This window comes from Gossypium hirsutum, chromosome D06, assembly GCF_007990345.1.
Source record: "Gossypium hirsutum isolate 1008001.06 chromosome D06, Gossypium_hirsutum_v2.1, whole genome shotgun sequence".
In the NCBI taxonomy this organism is placed as follows: domain Eukaryota; kingdom Viridiplantae; phylum Streptophyta; class Magnoliopsida; order Malvales; family Malvaceae; genus Gossypium; species Gossypium hirsutum.
In genome coordinates, this window is record NC_053442.1 from 48,363,391 (window position 1) to 48,385,533 (window position 22,143).

Genomic DNA, 22,143 nt, shown 5'->3' on the forward strand with positions numbered 1-22,143 from the left:
TTCAATTGATTCAACTGCATAATCTATTCAAAGTATCACTATCACCATAAAAATCTGCAATGCTGCCAGCCTCATTGAAACTGGAATTTACAGCAAAACCTAACAGGCTTTAAGTTCTTCGTCGGATATATCTAAACCCAGCTGTTGTTATGGTGTTTACTTAATGTAGTGATTGAATTTAGTCGTAAAATATGGTTTAAATCAAAATATGAATCTTACAGCTTTATAAATTGGATTACTAAGCATAGCATAGCTTGGTTGCCGATGTTAACGCAAAGTGGGGTGGACCTATATCATTAACTGTTGCCAACAACTCTACTTTTGAAGGAAATTAAGAAATGTTTGGTGTGCCAACAAATTTTTATCTTTGTGCTATGCTTTAGCATGTGAATGTGATCATAATACGTGGGGGAATCTTGTAATTTGGTAAAACTTGAAAGCTATAATTGAAACTTAAAGACCAATCTAAACACAATTTCTTTGGTTTAGGGGTCATAAATTTGAGTTAGGTGGAGATTATATTAATGAAAAATGATTCTTCTATTAAAGTGCAGCTCCACCACCCAATCTCCCTAAATTGGCATTCCACTTTTATCCAACCATAATTGTAGGATCTTGTTATTGGGATTTTGGCAGGAGAAATGGTGTATTCTAAGATTTACACGTTTGATTTTATAAAATCTAAGATTATTTAAAAATAAATTTTAATAAATTATTCTTATTATCAATTTTTTTTCTTTTTATAAGTTCAACATTTTTTAATCTTAATTTTTTCATAAAATTATAATAACTTAATAAATTCATTTTTCTCCCCTGATATGTCATATGATTTCAATTTAACAACTATTGAACTTAATTATGATAGTTTATTTATATGATTTATGATGTTTATCTTAAAATTTTTGGTTTGCTTTCATGTGAAAAGAGAAGTGAAAATAAAAATCATAATATAAACCATAAGTTGTCGATTCTATTTAATACAGTTTGGAGTTCCCAACAAGTTTAAGAAGATTGGGATTTTTTTTTTTAAACATTCAAGGTTTTTTTAAAAAAAAATTGGTTAATGTTTGTTACAATTTGGGTTTTCTCTAGTAAATTATCATTATAAGATAAAAAAATGGAGGATTTTATTTTCAAAAAAAAAAATATAATATATATAAAAGAAGAGTTTATAAAAACTTTTGAATTAATGGAATATTTTTATTTTTTATGATAATATTAAATTGACACTTAAGAATATTTATAATATAATTTAGAATTAGTAGTTATAATTCTGTTTAAAAATAAGTTGTGATAATTTTATTTATTTTAAAATAGAGTTATAACTTGAATAAAAGTTTAAGCATACGTACTACTAATAAGTCAAAATAACAAATAATTAATGTTAAAATATTATTTTTTAAAAAATTCTGAATTATTTTCATTTTTTAAGTAAACTTTTTTATTTTCATATTTATTAATGTAATAAAATAAAGTTATAACTTGCATAAAAGTCCAAGTATATAAGTAGAGATTGATTTTATCTTTTAATTATCACTTAATTAGTGTTAGAGTTACATATCAATTAAAATTTAAGTTTAGTTTATAAATAGCATCTATTAGTTTCATCTAAGAAAAATCATTGGTAAAAAAAGTCTGCTACCCTAGCACTCTCTGTCTGCTTCTCTGGCAAGTCTTTAGGTTTTCTTGAGTTTTTTTTTTGTTTCGGCGGCTGATATCTCCATAGTCTTGAACAGTCTTCTTTGTTTGGTTTTCTCTTCCTGTGTCCATGGAATCAGAATTTGCTGGTCTATCCCTTGATGAAGAAGAAATCTTGCGAGTACAAGTTGATCCGGAGTCGGTAAGGGAAGAAGAAGCTCTTAGTCTGGTTGGATGTTTTCTTACAGCTAGTATCATCCATTACCCAGCAATGAAAAACACCATGGCTAATTTATGGCATCCTGTCAGGGGTGTTCAAATTAGAGATCTGGGGGGAAAAGTTATTTATTTAATTTTTTTTATATTATAGATATTGAAAGAGTTCTAAAAGGGTCACCCTGGACATTCAATAATCATCTTTTGGTTTTGCATAAATTACAATGGGGGGAGGATCCACTAAGAGTTCCATTAATCTCAACACCTTTCTGGGTACAAGTTCATGATGTGCCCATTGGTTATTGTTCTGAAAATTTGGCTATACAATTGGGAAATTTTATTGGAATTTTCCAAGAGTAAGATGGCTCAAGTTTAGGGAAAGAAAATATAAATTTTATGCGAATAAGAGTTCAAATTGATATTAGACGCCCTCTTAAAAGGAAGAAACAAGTCATGTTTAAAAGCAAATGCTCTTATGTTAGATTTAAGTAGAAAGACTGACTCTTTTTTGCTTCTATTGTGGCTGTTTAGGCCATAATGAATCCTTTTGTGAAGCAAAGATAGAGGCGGGTGTTGAAGTTGATGAGATGGGATAGGATTTGTCTTTGCGTGCACAGTCAAGAAGAGCCCAAGCAATGAGTAGTGTCTGCTTAAGGGAGGAAGGAGGATCTGCGGGTAGAATTAGTAGAAGAGATGGTTTAAGGGGAAATAATGAATGGGGAGGTGTAAGAAAATTTGAGGGCACTGTTGACCCTATTTTAGGTTTTAACCTGGAAGGTAAAAGGTCCTCTTCACGACTAGGGAGGGTTAGAACTTTACTTGATAATAGTCAAATGGCTATGGATCATGATCTGGAGAATGAGGTGGTTATAGAGGAGGAGGGGAAAAAGAGAGCTAGAGGGGATATAGAAGAAAGTAGTAACATGGAAGGGAGAAACAGGAGAATGTCTAAAGTTAATCATTTGTTATCGGCGGCCGCCAAGAGGTAAGCCGATAATAAAAATTTTAAGTTGGAACGTCCGAGGTTTGGGGAATCCTCGGACAGTTCGAAGGCTTCGGCACTCGCTGAAGTTACACTATCCCAAAGTGGTCTTCTTAATGGAGACAAAAATTAACAAAAAACGGATGGAAAAAATTCAAAAAAGTTGTGGTTTTCAGTTTGGAATTGATGTTGATTTGATTGGTTCTAGAGTTGGACTAAGCCTAGCATGGCGAGGGAATGTTAGTATAATGCTACAAAGCTTCTCAAATCATCATATTGATGTGATTATTGAGGAAGGAGGAGATGACAAGAAGTGGAGATTTACAGGCTTTTATGGTTCTCCTTACTCACATGATACTCACATGATAGGGACGAATCATGGAGTCTGTGAGACAATTACGAAATCATGGAGAATACCCATGGCTGGTTTGTGGGGATTTTAATGAAATCTTATATAGTTTTGAGAAGAAAGGTGGATTACCTAGAGAGGAAAGAAGGATGAAAGCTTTTCGCAAGGTGTTAGAAGATTGCAGTATGGTGGATATGGGTTATTCAGGTAATTGGTTCACTTGGGAGAAAGGAAATTTGCTAAAAACAAATATACAGGAAAGATTGGATAGGGGAGTAGCTACGGAACAATGGAGCTCTTTATTCCCAAATTCTTTAATTCAGCACCTTCCACATTCATTTTCAGATCATTGTCCACTTCTTATTGATACAAATTACAGAGTTAGAATGCCGATAAAAAAATTTCAAGTTTGAAGCGTGGTGGGTTCTAGAGGAAACATTTTTTGATGAAACTAAACGTATTTGGGAAAATTCCATAGGAGAATTTGTGAACAAGCTAGAAAATTTAAAAAGAGGTTTAGAAAGGTGGGTAAATCAGATCCGATAAAGTAAAAAGATGAAAACAGAGGTTTTAACTTCAAAGTTGGCAACGTTACTAGAATCTGACAGAAGTGATGAGAATTTGGCGGAGATTATTGACACAAAAATCCATCTGAATTTTGAGATTGAAAAGGATGAAAGCTATTGGGAACAGAGGGCCCGAATAAATTGGTTGAAACTTGGAGACAGAAATACAGCTTTCTTTCACAAACAAGCAACATAAAGAAGGAAACAGAATCAAATCCATAGGATGCAAATTGAAGATGGTAGGGAGACAGAGGAGTGTAAGGAGATGGAGGAAATTGCCAGATTGTATTTTATGAAGTTATTTTCAACGAGAAGGCAAAACAGTTATGAGAGAATTTTGTCAGGAATTGAAAGGTGCGTTTCTGAGGAAGATAATAATAAATTGAAGGCAAGATATACTAAGGAGGAGATACTGGAAGCTCTTTCAGAAATGGGACCTACAAAAGCACCAGGAGATGATGGTTTTCCAACCTTATTTTATCAAAAATGTTGGTCGATTATTGGAGATGATGTCTCTAATTTTTGCCTTCAAAGATTAAATGAAGGTATGAAATTACGTTCAATTAACAAAACAAATAGTGTTAATCCCCAAAACCTCGAATCCCTCCAACATTACTCAATTTAGACCAATTAGCTTATGTAATGTGATTTATAAACTGATAGTTAAAGCCATTACTAATAGACTTCGGGTAGTGATTCATAAATGTATTGATTTAGCACAAAGTGCTTTTGTTTCGGGAAGGCTGATTTCTGATAATGTGCTACTAGCCTATGAAATTCTACACACTTTAAAACATAAGAGGATAGGGAAAAAAAGATTCATGGCTGTCAAACTGGACATGAGTAAGGCATATGATAAGGTTGAATAGGATTTTGTGAAAGGGGTAATGAAAAAAATGGGTTTTGATACAGGATGGGTAGATTCATTATTGAAATGTGTCTCTTCAGTTTCATACTCTGTGATTTTCAATGGAAACATTGGACAAACTTTCCTTCCATCTAGAGGTCTTAGGCAAGGGGATCCTTTAAGCCCGTTTTTATTTCTATTTTGTAGAGAAGGGCTCTCGAGTCTAATGAGGCTAACAAGAGCAGGAAACATTCTTAAAGGAGTTAAAGCAAGTTAGAGAGGGCCAGTTGTATCTCATTTACTCTTTGCAGATGATTGCATATTATTTTTAGAAGCTATTAAAAGGGGAGCACAATCATTAAAACAGATACTACAAGAATATGAGTTGAGCTCAGGACAATGTGTTAATTATGAAAAATTGACTATTTTCTTCAGTATAAATAAACAATAGGGTGAAAGGGGTGTAGTTTCATAGATGCTTGAAGTTAGAAGAGTAAATGATTTAGAACAATATCTAGGGCTTCCTAGTATGGTGGGAAAAAGGAAGAGATCATCTTTTCAAAATTTGAAGGACAGATTCAAGCAAAGAATTGACAACTGGAGTATAAGGTATCTCTCCTAATAAGAAAAGGAAGTTTTTATTAAAGCTATACTCCAAGCTATCCCAACTTACTCGATGGCTTGTTTTCTACTTCCTAAGACTCTTTGTACTGAATTGGAGGGAAGAGTAGCTAAATTTTGGTGGCAAAAGAGCTGTAATAAGAAAAGTATTTATTGGTGCGCTTGGAAGGATCTATACTTATTAAAAGAAGATGGTGGCCTTGGTTTTCATAAGTTTGCGAAGTTTAATGTTGCGTTACTAGCGAAACAGGGATGGCGTCTTATTAATTATCCAAATTCATTATTGGCCTGCATTTTGAAAGCAAAATATTTTCCTAATTCGGATTTCTACAAGGCTCAGTTGGGAAATTTACCTTCGCTTACCTGAAAAAGTGTCTGGGCTACGAAAGAGCTTCTTGAAAAAGGACTATGCTGGAGGGTGGGGAGAGGTGATCAAATATCCATTTAGGATGATTTGTGGATATCAGGAAATGAAGCGGATAGAGTACCGAATCAAGAAGATATTGAAAATATTAAGTTAGTTTTGGATTTAATTGAGCCAACTAATAGGAGCTGGAAAACAGAGTTAGTAAGAGGTACCTTCCGATCGGATGTAACGGAGAAAATATTACAGATCCCACTAGCGGAGACAGCACATGAAGATTTTCAAGTATGGAGAGGGGAGCCGACAGGGGAGTTCTCCGTTAGGAGTGCCTATAAACTATTACATGAGCCTAGTTTGGATTCTAATGATCTAATTTTCCATAACGAAAAATTTCTATAGAAAACTATGGAAATTACATATCCCTTCAAAGATTCAAATGACAGTATGGAGGATATCATGGAATTTCATCCCATCCTTTGTCAATCTCAAACTAAAGCGAGTCGTGGTGGATGCTCAATGTCTCAGATGCTGCCGTGAAGAAGAAAATAGCTGCCATATTTTTCAACAGTGTCCTACATCGATTGAGGTTTGGAATCAGTTAAATCTTACATGGATACTGAATCAAAATAATTTGAATATGTGGGAATGGCTTACTTGGGTCTTTGCTCAAGGGACTAATGAGCAACTCTGACTCTTCTTCTGTAGACTTTGGTTTATCTGGTTTAGCAGAAACCAACTCTTATATGAAAGAAGACACATGTTAGGAACTGAAATTGCAAGAAAAATCCGTAACTATATTGCAGAACTAGAAGCAATAAAAGAGAAAAAAAACTTACTATTCATTCTACTGGCAATATTCAACAGGTATTCAAAAGGGGAAGGGCCACAGTTCATTTTGACGCAGCCTTCGACCGTCAATCGTTTAGATCGGCTTCGGGTCTAATCGTATGGATCGAGGAAAAGGAAATCCTTGCAACACAGGTAGTTATTCACTCCGGGATAGCAAATCCATTCACGGCAGAGGCATATGCAGGATTACAGGAAGTAAAACTAGGGATTAGTATGGGAGTCAACAAAATAGGAGTTGTGGGAGACTCGAAAACTGTCATCAAGAAATGTCAAAGGTCTAATACTGATAAATCGGTCATTGGAGCAATCATCAGTGATATTCAAAACCAAAAAAAAAATGATTCTAGGAGATTGAGTTTATTTTTGTCCCTAAAGCAAAAAATATCTACGCTCATGCTATTCAACGGAGGCCCTAAAGAGAAGAGAAAGCTTTTACCTGATGGGGGAATCCCAGAAATGGTTTGTCACGCATTGGAAAAACTCCGGCCAAAACCTTCGGACTGAAGAAGTGAAGAGTTTCTGCAACAAAAGGTAGCAGAGAAAAAACATTTAATTCTTGGAAACCTACTATCATAAAGGCTAGGACGGTTGATTTGAAAGGAACAGACTATTAGTATCCAGCTATTTGGATTTGACTGGTATAGGATAGGACTGAGTTTTATTTTTAATCTAGTTAAATTTGAATGAGATGGGCTAGTTTGACTTAGGTCCGATTTAATAGTTTCTGTTTTCTACTCTTTCTCTTTTTGGCTCTAAGCCCAAATTTCTTATGTATTTCCTTTATTTATTTATATGAATAAATCCAGTCAAATTATTCAAAAAAAGAAAAAGAAAAATCATTGGTAAAAAGTAGGGTGATCAAAACTCGATTCAACTCAAAAAAATAGAAAAAAAATTTAAATTTCGAGTTAAATAAATTGAGTTATTTGAATTATTCGAGTTAACTCGAATTTTTTTCAAATTTCGAGTTCAAATCAAGTTTGGTTTTCGAATTCAAATAATTCAAATAATTCAAATAATTCAAATAATTCAAATAAACCAAATATCAAACTATAATATTTTACATTTTGCCTCAACTCCCAAACATCTTTACTTTCCCCAAAACTTTTACTTCCTCCTACTTCCCCCTAAAACTTTTACTCCCCTCACATCCCAACCCCCTTCTACTCCCCCCCAATTTTTTTTGAATATTTTCCCCCAAAATTTTACTTCCCCATTTACATTCCCCCAAAATTTACTCTCTCAATCCCCAAAACTTTTTATTTTCCCCCTAAACTTTACTTCTCAACTTTTACCCCCAAATCAAAAATTAAAATCATCCAAAAAAATCCCTAAACCTAAATAGTAATAATTTTATCTATATCTACTATTTATATTATTAAATTAAATTTCACATTTTGTACTATTTATATTATTGAATTGTTTTATCATATTGAATTTTTATAAATTTTTATTAAATTTGAATTATTGATGACGCCATAAAATATTCGTGTTAAAATCTTTATGTTGGTATCAATTTCACATTTTATCTTTAAGATAACTTTTATTAAAAAAATCACTTTTTTACATTTAATATGTTTTTAATTTCAAAATACATAGTGACAAGAATCAAAAGATAATTAAAGCAACTAAACAAGCAAAGAAGCTAACCCATAAATAAAATATTATTAAATAAATTATGATGGATAAAAATTAATAACAAATTTGATTACCGTGAGTGATAATGATTACAAGGACCCCAAATCATTTTTTAAAATTTAATTCGAACAAATATATTCAATTTGATTCGATTTGAATTCCATCTCACTCGACTCGATTCGAGAAAATTTCAAATTGAATTAGGATAATAAAATAGAATTCATCAACTCGATTAACTTGAAATGTTTTCATTCAATTCGATCGAATGTTCACCCCTACTAAAAAGAATGAAAATTGTTAGCATTAATAAATTAAAAGCATCTAAAAAAGAAATATTCGAATGACAATGGCACCGGAAAGCAACAAAGAGATATGTAAGATCATTTTAATTGATAATGACAATATATAATACTATGTTATTTTTAAAAAAAATTTATTTAGTTGCTTATTTCGTGCGAAGTAAGTACTTTTTTATACTTTCTTTTTTACCTCCTCCTCCTCATTATTATTATTATTATTATTATAAACGGAGGAGAGGGATTTTTAAAAAAGTAAAAAAGATTTACGATATAATATTTCAATAATTATTTTTTAATCATCATTATTGAATGTGTTTATTTATTTAATGTAAAAAATCTTTCATATTTAATCAATTTAATGTAAATATTTTTCGCATTTATTAGGAATCATTATTATAATTGATGCATATTGTTTTATCTTTTTTTATTTTAATTTAATATTATAATTTAATTTCTAATAAATATTTAAATATTTATATTATTTTTAACATATTTTAAAAATATTACTTTATATTTTAATTTATAAAAAAATAAATGCATTTATTCACTTACAACCTAGTAACTAAGATTAATAAAATAATTTTATAAAAAAAATTAATCAAATAAAATGAAGTTTGTAGCTTAGTCCAACATCAAAGTTTAAATTTTATTAAAAAAAATATTTTCTTATAGCATTCAACAAACATTTTTTTATAAAATAAAAGTGCTTAACAATCAACGCAATAAAACTACAAAGTAGTATGAATTCTTTTTAAAATTTTAAATTTTACTCGGAATTTTAAATAATTTAAGAAAGAAACTATAATGAGATAACATCATATATTATAATATCTTAATATTGTTTAGGATTATGATATTATAAGATGGACAGAATATTGAGAATTTAAACACCTTAATCTCATTTTAAAATGCAATATTACGTATCATAATATTAAATTCAACTAACTAAATGCCTTATGGAAATTTCAAGGATGAGACTTTCATTTCTCTTCCTTCTTCTTGGTTTTTTTTGTATATGTTCTGAATACATATCATAAAATTTTATAAAATTATTAAAATAATTATAAAATTAAGAAAATTACATTTAAATAAATATTTCAAGAAATATGGAAACTGTCTCAATTTTAAATTGAAAATTTTAATACAAACTCAACTCATCTCAGACTAATTATAAGAAAAGGTCACTTTTTAGGTGTTGTTTGATATATTTCTATAATAATATTTCAATAGAATGTGATTATTGGAAATGTAATAGTTAAAAATATAACATTACAACATTTGACATATTGGAAAAGTACTAATTAAAATTTTGAAAAATTACATTTATGTGTTTGGTTCATTAAGCACTTTACTGTATGTGAGACAGAGTTCCTAATTTTGCCAGAGATGAAGTAGACAGGGATGGAAGGTAGGAGGCTCTACGATTCCCTTCTTCTGTTTTCCGGGGGGGGGGGGGGGAGGGACTTTTGGGTAGGGGAAGAATCGGAAAAGGAAATGTTTTGTAGGAGTCGAAAGGGTTGAAGGATATTGGAAAAGGAACCAGTTCTTTCTACCGAGGGATTTTAATTTTCTGTTGTTGCTTTTCAGGAGAGTTATTTCTTTTATAGCCTTCTCCGTGTTTTGTTGCTGGTCTTTAGTTTGTATCTTGGCCCAATTTTATGAACTTGTGTTTAATTGGGCTTTGTTTTGATCTGTTTTGAATAAAAGTCCAGCATTTTTCAAAATAAAAAAAAACAATTTCCAATTATATTTATTATTAACAAAAGTTAAGGTGTGTTTGATAAATTGGAAAATTAAGTGCAAAAAATTATGTATTAAATTTTTAGTACTAAACTTTATAAGTACTAAAATTATATTATCAAGTTATTTCATATATTAGTAAAAATTAAGCACCAAATATAATTATCGTATTTGATAATAGTAAAACTTTGTCGAAACTATTTTTTATTTTTTGGAAAAAAACAAAAATTAGTTGTCGATGAAAATGGGAGTTGCTACCAATATTTTATTAAGGTGTGATTGGATCACCTGAAAACGACTTTGGTCTACGAGTTTTAGAAAAACGGGTTCGGGAGTCAATTACGTATGAGGAAGGATCAGCACCCCCGTAACGCCCAAAAATTGGTACCAAGTTGATTAATAAATATCTTAAAGTCGAGAGTTGAAAAACACTATCCTTAATTAAATTAAATTATTTCTTAAGACTTCCTCATTTTGAAAAAAAAAATATCACACCCAATGCGTTAGGGCACAATATTTTATTCTTTTCAAGACGAGTTGGTCCAAAAAAAACTTGTGTAATAAAACTTAAGAAAATATTTAATTGTTTAAAATTTATGAAGAAATCGCGGTCCAATACGTTAGGGTACGATTTCCTAAAATCTCAAACATTCAATATTTCCTTTATCATTTTTTTTAAAAAAATCTTTATCTTGAGAAATCAACGTGTCACATCCAATACGCTAAGACACAACATATTGAATTCCCGATGATAAGTTTTATTTTGTTTGATCAAAGAGTAATTTTCGATTGTTGGATTTAACGAAGAAAATCGGAGCCTAATACGCTAGGGCTCAACTTTCTTGAAAATCCTAAATACGAGTATTGTCTCTATTTTGAAAAGTTCTATTTTTTAAGTTCGAGTAAAAGATGACGTGATTGAATGTATGCATAAATGTCACAATAACAAATACATCAATAGCATAGAAACAATATAAGCAAATAAATAAACGAAATAAAATAATCCATGACATGCAAAATATTACATGAATAAATGTAAATACAATTGAATAACGATTGAAGAAAGCAAGCAAAATAAATAAAGATAAGAAGATATATAATATACACATGAAAATTATGAAGATTGAAATATACATATGATTTACAAATAAATTTTTGGGTTATAGAATTTATATATATACAATTCATAATATATTTATGAAAATAAAGAAAAATATATAAAAATATATATATTTGAGCATTTAAAAAAACTAAATAATAAATGAATAAATAAATACATATATATATATATAAATATAAAAAATATTTGTTTTTTTTTTTAAAAATTATATGCGCGTGAGCACATATATAAGTAATAAATATATACATATATGGATTATAAAAAAAATTTACATATGGATAAAATAAAATAAAAATAATTATATTATATTACAAAAATAAATATGCATTTGTAAAAAAATATATACATATTTTTTAAAAAATAATTAAATATGAAAAAGAATAATAATAAAGACTAATTAAAAAATAAAGAAAATGAAAAAGGACTAATTTGAACTGTAAATAAAAATCTGGGGCGAATTTGCGAATATTTGAATATCAAAGGACCCTATTGAACACGCTAATAATTCAAAGGGGCTGGAAGGGAAATTTTCCCTTCTCCTCTAAAATGGCGTCGTTCAAATGGGGCTAAATTGAAATTGAAAGTAAATTAAAGGGCGAAATTAAAAAAATAAAAAAAATAATCATAAAAATATTAAAAGGCGGAGGGGCTAAAAGCGCAATTTACCCCTCCGCTCAAAACACGCGGATCCTAAGCTGGATCGGGTTGGATTCGGGTCAAACTCGGGCCTTAAACGGTGCCGTTTTGAAGGGCTATTTAAGCCCAAAATCAGTTCAAAAAAACCTCATTTTCATTCTTTTTAAAAAAAAACCAAAAACACATTCACAAAAAGCTCTCCCCTTTCTCAGCTCGTCCGGCCTAGATCTGGCACCAGCCAATCGTCGGCCACTACGCCGATCGCCGGCCTCTGACGACGGCTCCGCCGTCTGCGGTGGCCGGAGAAGGAGAAAATCTCCTATTCGGCTCTTCCGACCTCTCCAAGCCCAAATCTAGGTTCGAATCCCTCAAAAAAAAAACTACCCAAATGTCTCCAAATTTTCGAGAAACCTTTCAGTTCCTGGCCGTCTATCCTCGGAGACGACTGCCTCGGCCGTTCACGGCGATCTAAGCAAAGAAAGGTTGTTTCTTTCCCTTTTTATATTTGTATTTATACGCATGCAAATAAGAAAAAACAGTAAACTAAAGTAAAGCAAATAAATATAGACCTTTAAATAGATTTTCTGCTTTCTCTGTATTGAACTCGTTATTTGTATTTGCTGTGAAAATAATTTTTTTATTGATTTTTCGGATCCCGATTATAGTGTATTGATGGCTTTTTTTATAGCCGAATGAAACAATTAAAAGAAGAAACAAAATCTGTTTTCTTTTGATTTGCGAATCTTTGATTCTTTCCATATACTGCTATTTCTCTTCTTGATGCGCAGGTTTGAAGATCGCGCGGAGATTCGGGGGCATGGTTGCGGCGCTGTTGATCTTGAGAAACCCTAGGGTTTCTGATTTTGTTTTGGGCCATTTGTTTTGGGCCACCGTATTTTAGTTTATTTCAGTTTGGGCCATATAGGCCCACTTGTAATTTGGACTGCTTTATTTTCTTCATGTAAGCCGGGCAAAATTGAGGTATTACAAACTTGATTTTTGAAAATTCATTATTTCATAATGTTTATCTTATTAATATGATATTTTTATTTTATTTTGAATAGTTTTGGATAAATTTAAATATAATAATTTAGATGTTTTAAGTTTTAATAAAATAAGGAAATAATTTATTTCAAAAATAAAATTTTAAAAAATAAAATTCAACATTAAGTGCTAAGTAGCTATTAGTTGCTTATTATATTCAACACTTTTTTTTTGAAAATTTTATATTAATTAAAAATTAATATAATTATTAAACACAATTTAAAATTTAAATGTTGAAAAATTTTCATTTTCAATGAAATGAAAATTTTCATTAGTTTAGTAAACAAACCCTTAATTTATTATTAATAAACAAGCAATTTAATCCATTTATCTTTAATAATATTAATTAATTTATTTTAAATAAAAATAAATCAATATATTTATCTCACTAGTATCTGATTAAATTGAAAATAAATTTTAGATATTTCATATGTATTAAATTAGAATATAACTTGTTTATTTACTCGTGCCCTTAATGTATAAATTAGTTATAATCCTAAAGACCATGAGATCTTTCAAAATTCGTAATAAGTAGCAAATGGGTAAATTTAAATATTTAATGTCTGTAGATGGTAATAATGAATATAATTATAAAGCAATTAATGTGCCTTTAATTAATAAGGGTGTATATAGATGTACATGTTTATTGTATATAAATTAAAAGATACCTTTAATAAAATTATATTTTTTATATATAAAATATTTACGAATAACATAATTTAGTGCATATATAAAAATTTAATTTTTTATATTTTTTATTTAAAATATTTACACATAATATAATTTAGTGCATATATAAAAATTTAAACATTATCAACATGTTTAATTGAGAGAATAGTAATGCATTCCCCCAATTCGATAGGCCCACCATTAAATGTTAGTTTGGTTGGCTGTAATGGCATTACAGCCTGAATCCGCTCTATTACGGGAAAATATTGAATAGGCATTCTCTTCCTTCACCACTAAATAGCCATTCCATTCTACAGGAGTAATTTTTTTTCTTTCCATTTTCATTTTTTTGCCCTCAGCTTTATCTTCTCCTTTCCTTTCCATCTCTGCGTTTCCCTTTTTTCCTTCTTATTTCCCTTCATATTATTTCCCTTTTTTCCTTTTTATTTCCCCATCTACAGTTATTGTTTCTGTTCGCCTTCAGCATTCGGCTTGGTCTTCAGCATTCTGCACGGCGGCTGCTGCTACTGTTTCTGTTAGACCTTTTATTTTCTAGGGTTTCTGTGACTTAAAATGAAATAGCTCTATCGTATTTTTCATTATTTTACTTTTCTGTTACTCTCGTTTGGGTACTTAGAAACTGGAGAAAAAGATGACAAACTTTTTTTTAGGTATTCTTTTCCCAAGTAAATACAATTTTTGAGTTTCTGGAAATGTTAGACAGTCCCCTTCTCTTCATTTTATCAGGAACCAAAAAAAGTTTTAATTTTGCTATATACATGGGGTAGGTTCCCTTTTTTTCCCTTAAGGGTTAATTTTTTTCACTATTTTTTAATCTATTTTCCTTTGTGTTTGAATTGTTATATATTTAGGGGAACTTTTCCGGTGGAGCAAGGGGATATTCACAAACGCTGGAAATTGGTCAGTACGAGATTGAAGGATTTTCATAAGTGTATTGTGCTTCCCATTGGCAGCCTATCCATTGGACTTTGCAGGCATCGTGCAATCCTCTTTAAGGTGCCAAAACATAGCCTTTTTTTGTTGGTCTAGCTTATCATATAAAATATTTATCATCTCAAATATTCATTGTTTTGTTTTTGGCAATGACTAAAAATTTGAAAAGGAAGTTCAAAGTTCAATTGGCCTAGAAGTAACTGCAAGTAAATGCTAGGATGTAGAACAATAAGGCAGATTGTGCTGGGGTAGAAGTTTGGGAACTTTTTGAGTGATCCTTGTTTGAGAAGGGTTCTTCATATATGATCTTATTTACCCTATATGTTTGTTTCTCTTATTCTCTTTTCTTTGGTCTGAAATTCTTCTGGAATGAAAAGCATTTTCTTTGTGGGTGTATATATACTGTATGTATTTTTGAAAGTCTGGATTGGATAAGTTTTCTTTTATTTTGACCGTAAGTGAGTGTTTCAAAAATTGTGTTATTGGAAATGACTCTCTTGTATAAGTTTCCGTTTCTCTTAATTCTCTTTTCTTTGGTGAGTGGATATTATTACAACAGTTTTGTCTTATAGTTTAAAGCGAGAGACATGGAGGAAAATGCTTTACTATTAAGTTGTGGAATTATAATGCTTTACTATTAGACTGAAATGCTTTACTATTAAATGCTTTACTATTAAGTTGTGCAATTTTGCCGAGCTTCATTGCCCTGTATCTTGGTGTCCCCAAGAAAAATGAATTTCCTATTGGTTATCATCACCAAGTTGTGCAAATTGTCTAGTCATTTAAGCAGGCTTGAAGCACAAAAGATAAAAAGTAAAACAATGTTGATATACATATTTTAGTGCCCATAATTCTTCTTTTTATTTTGGAAGCTTAACATATATCATTACTTATTAATATTTATGATGATTATTATAACAACTTTAGTTTAAAAGAGTTTTGATGGATGACCTTAAAAATGATCATAATAAAAAAATAGTCATATGGGTTACTTTTTGGAGCATACTAGACCCAATCAATTATGTCCAAAAAGGAAAGCCGAATGCTAATAATGAGATGTTTATTTTGAATCAGTTGTTCTTATTTTGTGATCCTTTGGTTTATACAAGTGAGAAGCATTGAAGCACTCGCCTATACATATATGCTCGTGGATGGTGAATTTTCACATTTGAAGCCACTGTTTTACTTCATGTTAATGTATTCTTAAAACAATTGGTTGAATTAGCTCACATGCCATTTAGGAAGAAAGTTCTTCAGAGAAAAACCTATGCTGTCGTGCAATAATGTTGTTCTGTTATCATGGTGTGTTAGGAATAATAACAGTTAGTAGTTGGTGACGGTTAGGAGAGTTAAGCTTTTCTGTTACAGTTGGTTAGCTGAGCTTATTAAATACATGCAGTTGTATTCATGCAAGTATGATGAAATGAAAGTAATTCGGTTTATTCATTTGAGTTTCTAATATCTTGACGTGGTATCAAGAGCCATTTTGTGATTTTTTTTCTTGTTGTTTTCTTTCATGGCTACGGAAGCAATTCCTGGGACCGAAACTCCTCGTCATTCGGTCAGTTTTGGAGAAGCTGTTCACTCACAAAGCCTTGGCACCTGTGGTTCGTCGACAGTTCAATATTTTGCCAAACATGATACAGTAAATCTTGCTGAGCACAATTTCTTGCTATAGAAACATCAACTGTTGCTGATTCTTGATGGGTATGGACTTGAAGGTTTTGTGTTGGGAACAGTTGCGACTCCTCTAGCGATTCTTGCAGGTGGTGATGGACAATTGATGGATAATCCGACGTTTCTTGTTCATAGAAAGCAGGATAAATTCTTAGCATCTTGGCTTCTCTCAACAGTCATTGATGAGATTCTAGTGCATCTCACAGCAGCAAAGACGAGCTTTGAGGTTTGGACTGCAATCGAGAAAAGGTTTGGCACTACTTCTAGTATTAAGGCAGCAAGTCTACGTCATGCCTTGTATTCGATCAAGAAGTCGAGTTTAACTGTTAAAGAATATCTGGCTAAGGTAAATAATCTTAGTGATAGCCTAACAGCAGTAGGAAGCTTGGTAACTGAAAGAGAACAAGTCAGTGTCATTTTGTTAGGGCTTCCTATGGAGTATGAGTCTGTTCGTGTGTTTGCTTCTGCAACTCCGATATCTTTGGATCTACTTACTGACATGCTTCTTGATTGTGAAGCTCGCCACTTAGCCCTATTGACAGAAACTCTTTTGCAAGCCAATTTGGTAGATAAGTATCAAGGGACCTTTGGGGGTTCGAAGTCCACTTACTTACAGGCTTCTAAACAAGGGTGTAGTAGTTCGAATCGTGGCTGGTCTCGTGGGCGAACTAGAGGAGCCGGTTGGGGCTGGTCTCGATCTAGGCCACAATGCCAGTTATGTGGTAAATTTGGACATATTGTTCAAAATTGTTATCATCGATTCGATGAGAACTTTTCTGGTCAAAGCCCTTCAGTTAATCTCCATCACACTCAAGATTTTGCTCATTCCTCAGCATCTTGCTCTTCTATGGTTTCTTGTTCTGGCTCGTGCTCATGTTCGCAGTCATCGCCTTCATCGACCTCTACTGATCAAACTTGGTATCCGGATTCGGGTGCAACGAACCATGTTACACCTGACAGGTCGAATCTAATGACTGCTGCTCCCTATACAGGTACTGGTCGTGTTCTCATGGGAAATGGTAAGTCTATTCCTATTGCTAATGTAGGGTCGTCTAGTGTCTTAGCTGGCTCCAGACTTCTTCATCTTCAGAACGTGTTGCATGTTCCTATCGTTTGCAAGAACCTGATTTCTGTTGGTCAGTTTGCAAAAGACAATGCTGTTTATTTTGAATTTCACCATTATCTGTGTTTTGTGAAGGACATTCAGACAGAGGATTCTTCTCCAGGGCCACATGTATAACGGTTTATACAAGTTTCAATTCTCAAAGGCTGCTCCCAACCCCAAATGCTCTCCCTCGAAGGTTGATTCGTGCTTGGTCAACAGTGTACAACTCTCGTCTACTGCTGCTTTATGGCATAACAGGTTGAGACATCCATGTTCCAACACATTAGCTCATGTTCTGAGATCCTATAATGTACTTTTTGTGAAGACTGATTTGCCTCGTTTATGTACAGCCTGTCAGCTAGGCAAAGCTCACAAACTCTCGTTTTCTTCTTCCAAGACCATCTATTCTTTTCCTTTTGAACTAGTAGTGTCTGATGTATGGGGACCAGCTAGTGTAGCCTCGAATGGGTTTGGTTACTACGTGTCTTTTGTTGATATGTACAGTAGATACACGTGGGTTTATTTTCTTAAGAATAAATCTGAGGTAGTTCAATGTTTTCTCAACTTTCATCAGATGATTAAGGTTCAGTTTGGATGTTCAGTTAAAATGTTACAAACCGACTAGGGGGAGAGTATCGTGTGTTGACAAGGGAGCTCTCTCGTTTGGGAATACATCATAGGGTTACCTGTCCCTACACTTCAGAGCAAAATGGTGCTGCTGAGAGAAAGCATCGACAAATTGTTGACATGGGATTGTCCCTTCTAGCCCAATCTAGCATTCCTCTGAAGTTCTGGTATTTTGCGTTTGCACATGCTGTTTTTTTGACAAATAGACTACCTACAACAGTTCTTCATAATGTGAGTCCTTATGAGGTTCTTCATAAGAAAAAGCCTAGCTATGATCTACTTTGAGTATTTGGCTGTGCTTGCTTCCCTGATTTGAGACATTTCAACAAGCACAAATTCCAGTTCAGGTCTCAAATGTGTGTTTTTCTTGGGAGTGCTCCCAATGCAAAGGGGTATCGATGCTTAGCTGCAGACGGTTGAGTATATCTCTCTCGTCATGTTCGATTTGATGAGATGAGTTTTCCTTTTCAAAATGGATTTTGCTCTTCAGTAACTTCTACATAAAGTTTGCATAGACAGACTATACTTTCTATAGTCGAGGATAACCGTCCTTTTGAGAGTTCTCATGATCAGCCACTTGGTGCTCTAAGAATGCCTCCTGTAGCATCTTCTCTGGTTAATTCTAATTCTTCTTCTCCTACTGATCCTCCACAGATAACTGAAGTATCTCCCACGTCTGGTCAACCTGACGATAGTACAGTGATTCCTCCACGTACATTCATCCCATGCAAACACGTGCCAAGAGTGGTATTTTTAAACCGAGAGTCTTTACTTCAGCCTTGGATGAGCAGGAACCTATGACAATAGTTGAAGCTCGTCAAAATCCTAATTTGGCCGTAGCTGCTGAAGCTGAGTATCGTGCATTATTGGCAAATCACATATGGGATCTTGTGCCCCTACCTGCAGGTCGACGGGTAGTTGGTTGTAAGTGGATCTTCAAGCTCCAAAAGCATGCTGATGGGACTGTTGCGAGGTACAAAGGTCGACTGGTGGTTAAGGGTTACTTACAGGAGGCTGGGGTCGACTTTCAAGAGACGTTCAGTCCTGTGGTTAAGCCCACTATAGTAAGAGTGGTTCTTGCTTTGGCTGTCTCTTTGAATTGGTCCCTCCGACAGGTAGATATAAATAATGCCTTTTTGAATGAGGATTTGCATGAAGAAATTTATATGGTGCAGCCTCCAAGTTTTAAGAAACAAGGTTCTAATGGACAACAGCTGGTTTGTCAACTTCGAAAGGCTCTATATGGACTCAAACAAGCACCGAGGGCTTGGTTTCACAAATTGCGAGAATTTCTGGGAAGCATGCAGTTTAAAGTGTCCAAGGCTGACAGTTCTTTATTCATTTTTCAGTCAGGATCTCAGTTGATGTATGTACTGGTCTATGTTGATGATATAATCATCACCGGAAATGATGGTAAGATCATAGATGAGTTTGTCACTCAGCTAAATGTGAAGTTCTCATTGAAAGATCTTGGAAGGTTACACTATTTCTTGGGCATAGAGGTGACGTACACTTCTCAAGGAATCTTCCTTGCACAGAAGAAGTACATAATTGAACTTCTTCAAAATGCTTCTATAGACGAGTCAAAAAGTTTTCCAACACCTATGGTTTCATCGTGTAGATTGTTGGCCAATGAAGGAAATCCTATTGAGGATGAGTGTCATTATAGAAGTGTTGTTGGGGCCCTGCAGTATGTTGTCATTACTCGACCAGACATAGCCTATGCAGTAAACAAAGTCTGCCAATTTATGCATAAGCCTTTGGATCTGCATGTCAAGGCAGTAAAGATGATATTAAGATACCTACAAGGGACATTGGATTATGGGCTGAAATTTACTCGAACATCAAGGTTCTCACTTGAAGGGTATTCAGATGCGAGCTGGGAGTCTGATGTAGATGATCGAAGGTCAACCTCAGGCTTTTGTGTGTTTCTTGGTGGAAATCTAGTTTCCTGGAGCTCGAGGAAGCAACAAGTCATATCAAGGTCTACAGCAGAAGCGGAATATAGGAGTGTGGCTCATATCACCGCTGAGATAATGTGGATTCAAGCTTTGCTGGCTGAATTGTATGTTTCAGTTCCACAGAAGGCATTGGTATGGTGTGATAGTTCGGCAGCTGTTGCAGTTGCGGGGAATCCAGTTATGCACTCAAAATTTAAACATGTTGAAATGGATCTACTCTTTGTTAGAGAAAAAATTGCTGATGGGGTACTTCATATAGGGCATATACCTGGTTCAGAACAAACTGCCGACATACTAACTAAACCACTGTCGATAGGGGCATTCACCAAGTTTCGTGATCGACTAGGTGTTGCAAGTAGGGAAGAACTTGATAAGCATGGGGCATGTTAAGAATAATAACAGTTAGTAGTTGGTGACGGTTAGGAGAGTTAAGCTTTTCTGTTACAGTTGGTTAGCTGAGCTTATTAAATACATGCAGTTGTATTCATGCAAGTATGATGAAATGAAAGTAATTCAGTTTATTCATTTGAGTTTCTAATATCTTGACATGGTGCAATCTATAGATATGTGAATGAAGGCCTAAAAACTTGTGCTTGTATGGCTGGACTACCCCCATCCCCTTTCTTTTATAGATTATGTGATACACGAGCCTCTGCTAGTTTACTTTGAGTGTTGACATTTAATTCACATTTCCTGGCTGCTCTATTGTGAGCAGTACATGTATTTTTGTAATAGCATATGACAGTTGTTTTACTTTTTTCTAGGTTTTTCTTCAGATGCCCTCAGCTGAAGACACGATATGGGAATGATCTTAGATGTTCCTACTACTGTGGCAGCTGTGAAGAACCCTACTTCGAAAATTGTCTACGACGAGTATAATCACAAGCGGTTTCCACCTGGTGATCCCAGCAAGCGTGCTTTTGCTTATTTCGTCTTGTTTGGTGGCATGTTTGTTCTAAGCATGTCTGCCAGCAGAGACATTCTTGCACTCGCTTCCTTTGAGGTTAACCTTTCTAGCATAGTGCTAGGGAGCACTGGAGACATTCTTGCACTCGCTTCCCTTGAGGTTAACCTTTCTAGCATAGAGCTAGGAAGCACTGTTACCGTCAAGTGGTGAGGGAAGTCTCTTTTTATCAAACATAGAATTGAATAGGACATCAAGACGGCTAACAGCGTTGACCTTGCATCACAGGGATGAAGTTTAATTTTTTATTTTGGTTTTTTATTGTTTGTTTTGGGTTTGAAGTTCAATAGCATTTCGTGTTTGTAATGAAAAATGTGTATATATATCATTTATACATTGGTTGATCTAACTTTGGTGATGACTTGTTTGGTTGGCAATGGAATTTATATCTCCTATGTCTCCAACACTTTATGGTGGAATCCATTTTGCATGGCTTTTGATTTGGTCTATAAATTTTTGGTTGGCTAGGGTAATCTCATAGAGAAGTTAAAACATGGGTTTGTTTGGTGTATAAATGTTTGATATTTTTCATATATAAAAAATGAGAATAATTATTACTTTTGGATCTATATTTGTAATTTTGGCAACTATGATCCCATGAGATTATGTTATGATTTTTATTAATTCATATGTTAATAAAAATTATATTAAGAATGTTATTAAATTATATATTTTTATTTTTATTTAATTATATTTAGTAATAGTTATATTAAAACATGATTAAATTATTTATTATTTTAAGAATAATCTTAGTAAAATTTAATAACAATAATTATGTACTTAAAAAAAATCTGTTAAGGGTACTCTGGTCATTTCAGCTTTTTTTCTTATGCTATTACAACATCATTTCATTCAACCAAACACAAGAATACCATTACAGTTCTATTCCATTCCATTCAACTAAACAATTGAATTACTTATTACAGCTTTATTCCATTACAGCTCTATTCCATTACAGCGAACCAAACGTGCCCTATATATTTTCATTCACTCCATGAACATATCGTTTCGTTTTAAAATGTCTGAAACATATTTTCATTTCGAAACAAACTTTTAGTTATGACCATTGGATCCCAACTTATGGTCATTGAATGTCAATATCTTAGTACTATATTAAAACCAAGGAATTAGTACTTGTGTTCAGATGCCAACATCTTAATATTGTATTAGAATTAGCATCTCAGTACTCTATAATAATCAACACTGTTCATTTGCAAAAATCAGTAAAGTTCTGCATTATTTTTGATCCAATACCTTTTTTTTAAAAAATATTATTA

General features: G+C 32.9%; 1 protein-coding gene and 1 long non-coding RNA gene across 3 annotated transcripts; one reads left to right on the forward strand and one right to left on the reverse strand.

Moving 5' to 3' along the window:
• Positions 1-1,507: 1,507 nt before the first annotated feature.
• On the reverse strand, positions 1,508-7,074 carry LOC107901728 (uncharacterized). 2 transcript variants are annotated; one of them, XR_001685382.2, is made up of 5 exons: positions 6,420-7,074; positions 6,238-6,321; positions 5,799-6,155; positions 5,583-5,630; positions 1,508-1,940 (listed from the first exon to the last, which is right to left on the reverse strand). It is a non-coding gene; the product is annotated as an uncharacterized lncRNA (long non-coding RNA). The 2 variants fall into 2 exon arrangements; XR_001685383.2 differs by having other exon boundaries at positions 5,573-5,630.
• A 13,627-nt stretch (positions 7,075-20,701) lies between these two features.
• On the forward strand, positions 20,702-21,019 carry LOC107900112 (cytochrome b-c1 complex subunit Rieske-4, mitochondrial). Its single transcript, XM_016825819.1, has one exon. It carries the CDS (start codon positions 20,702-20,704, stop codon positions 21,017-21,019), a length of 318 nt encoding a protein of 105 aa, XP_016681308.1.
• The last annotated feature ends 1,124 nt before the right edge of the window (positions 21,020-22,143 follow it).

Coding starts and splice junctions, on each gene's coding strand:
- LOC107900112 (XM_016825819.1), top strand. CDS start 20,702: ATGGGAATGATCTTAGATGTTCCTACTACTGTGGCAGCTGTGAAGAAC.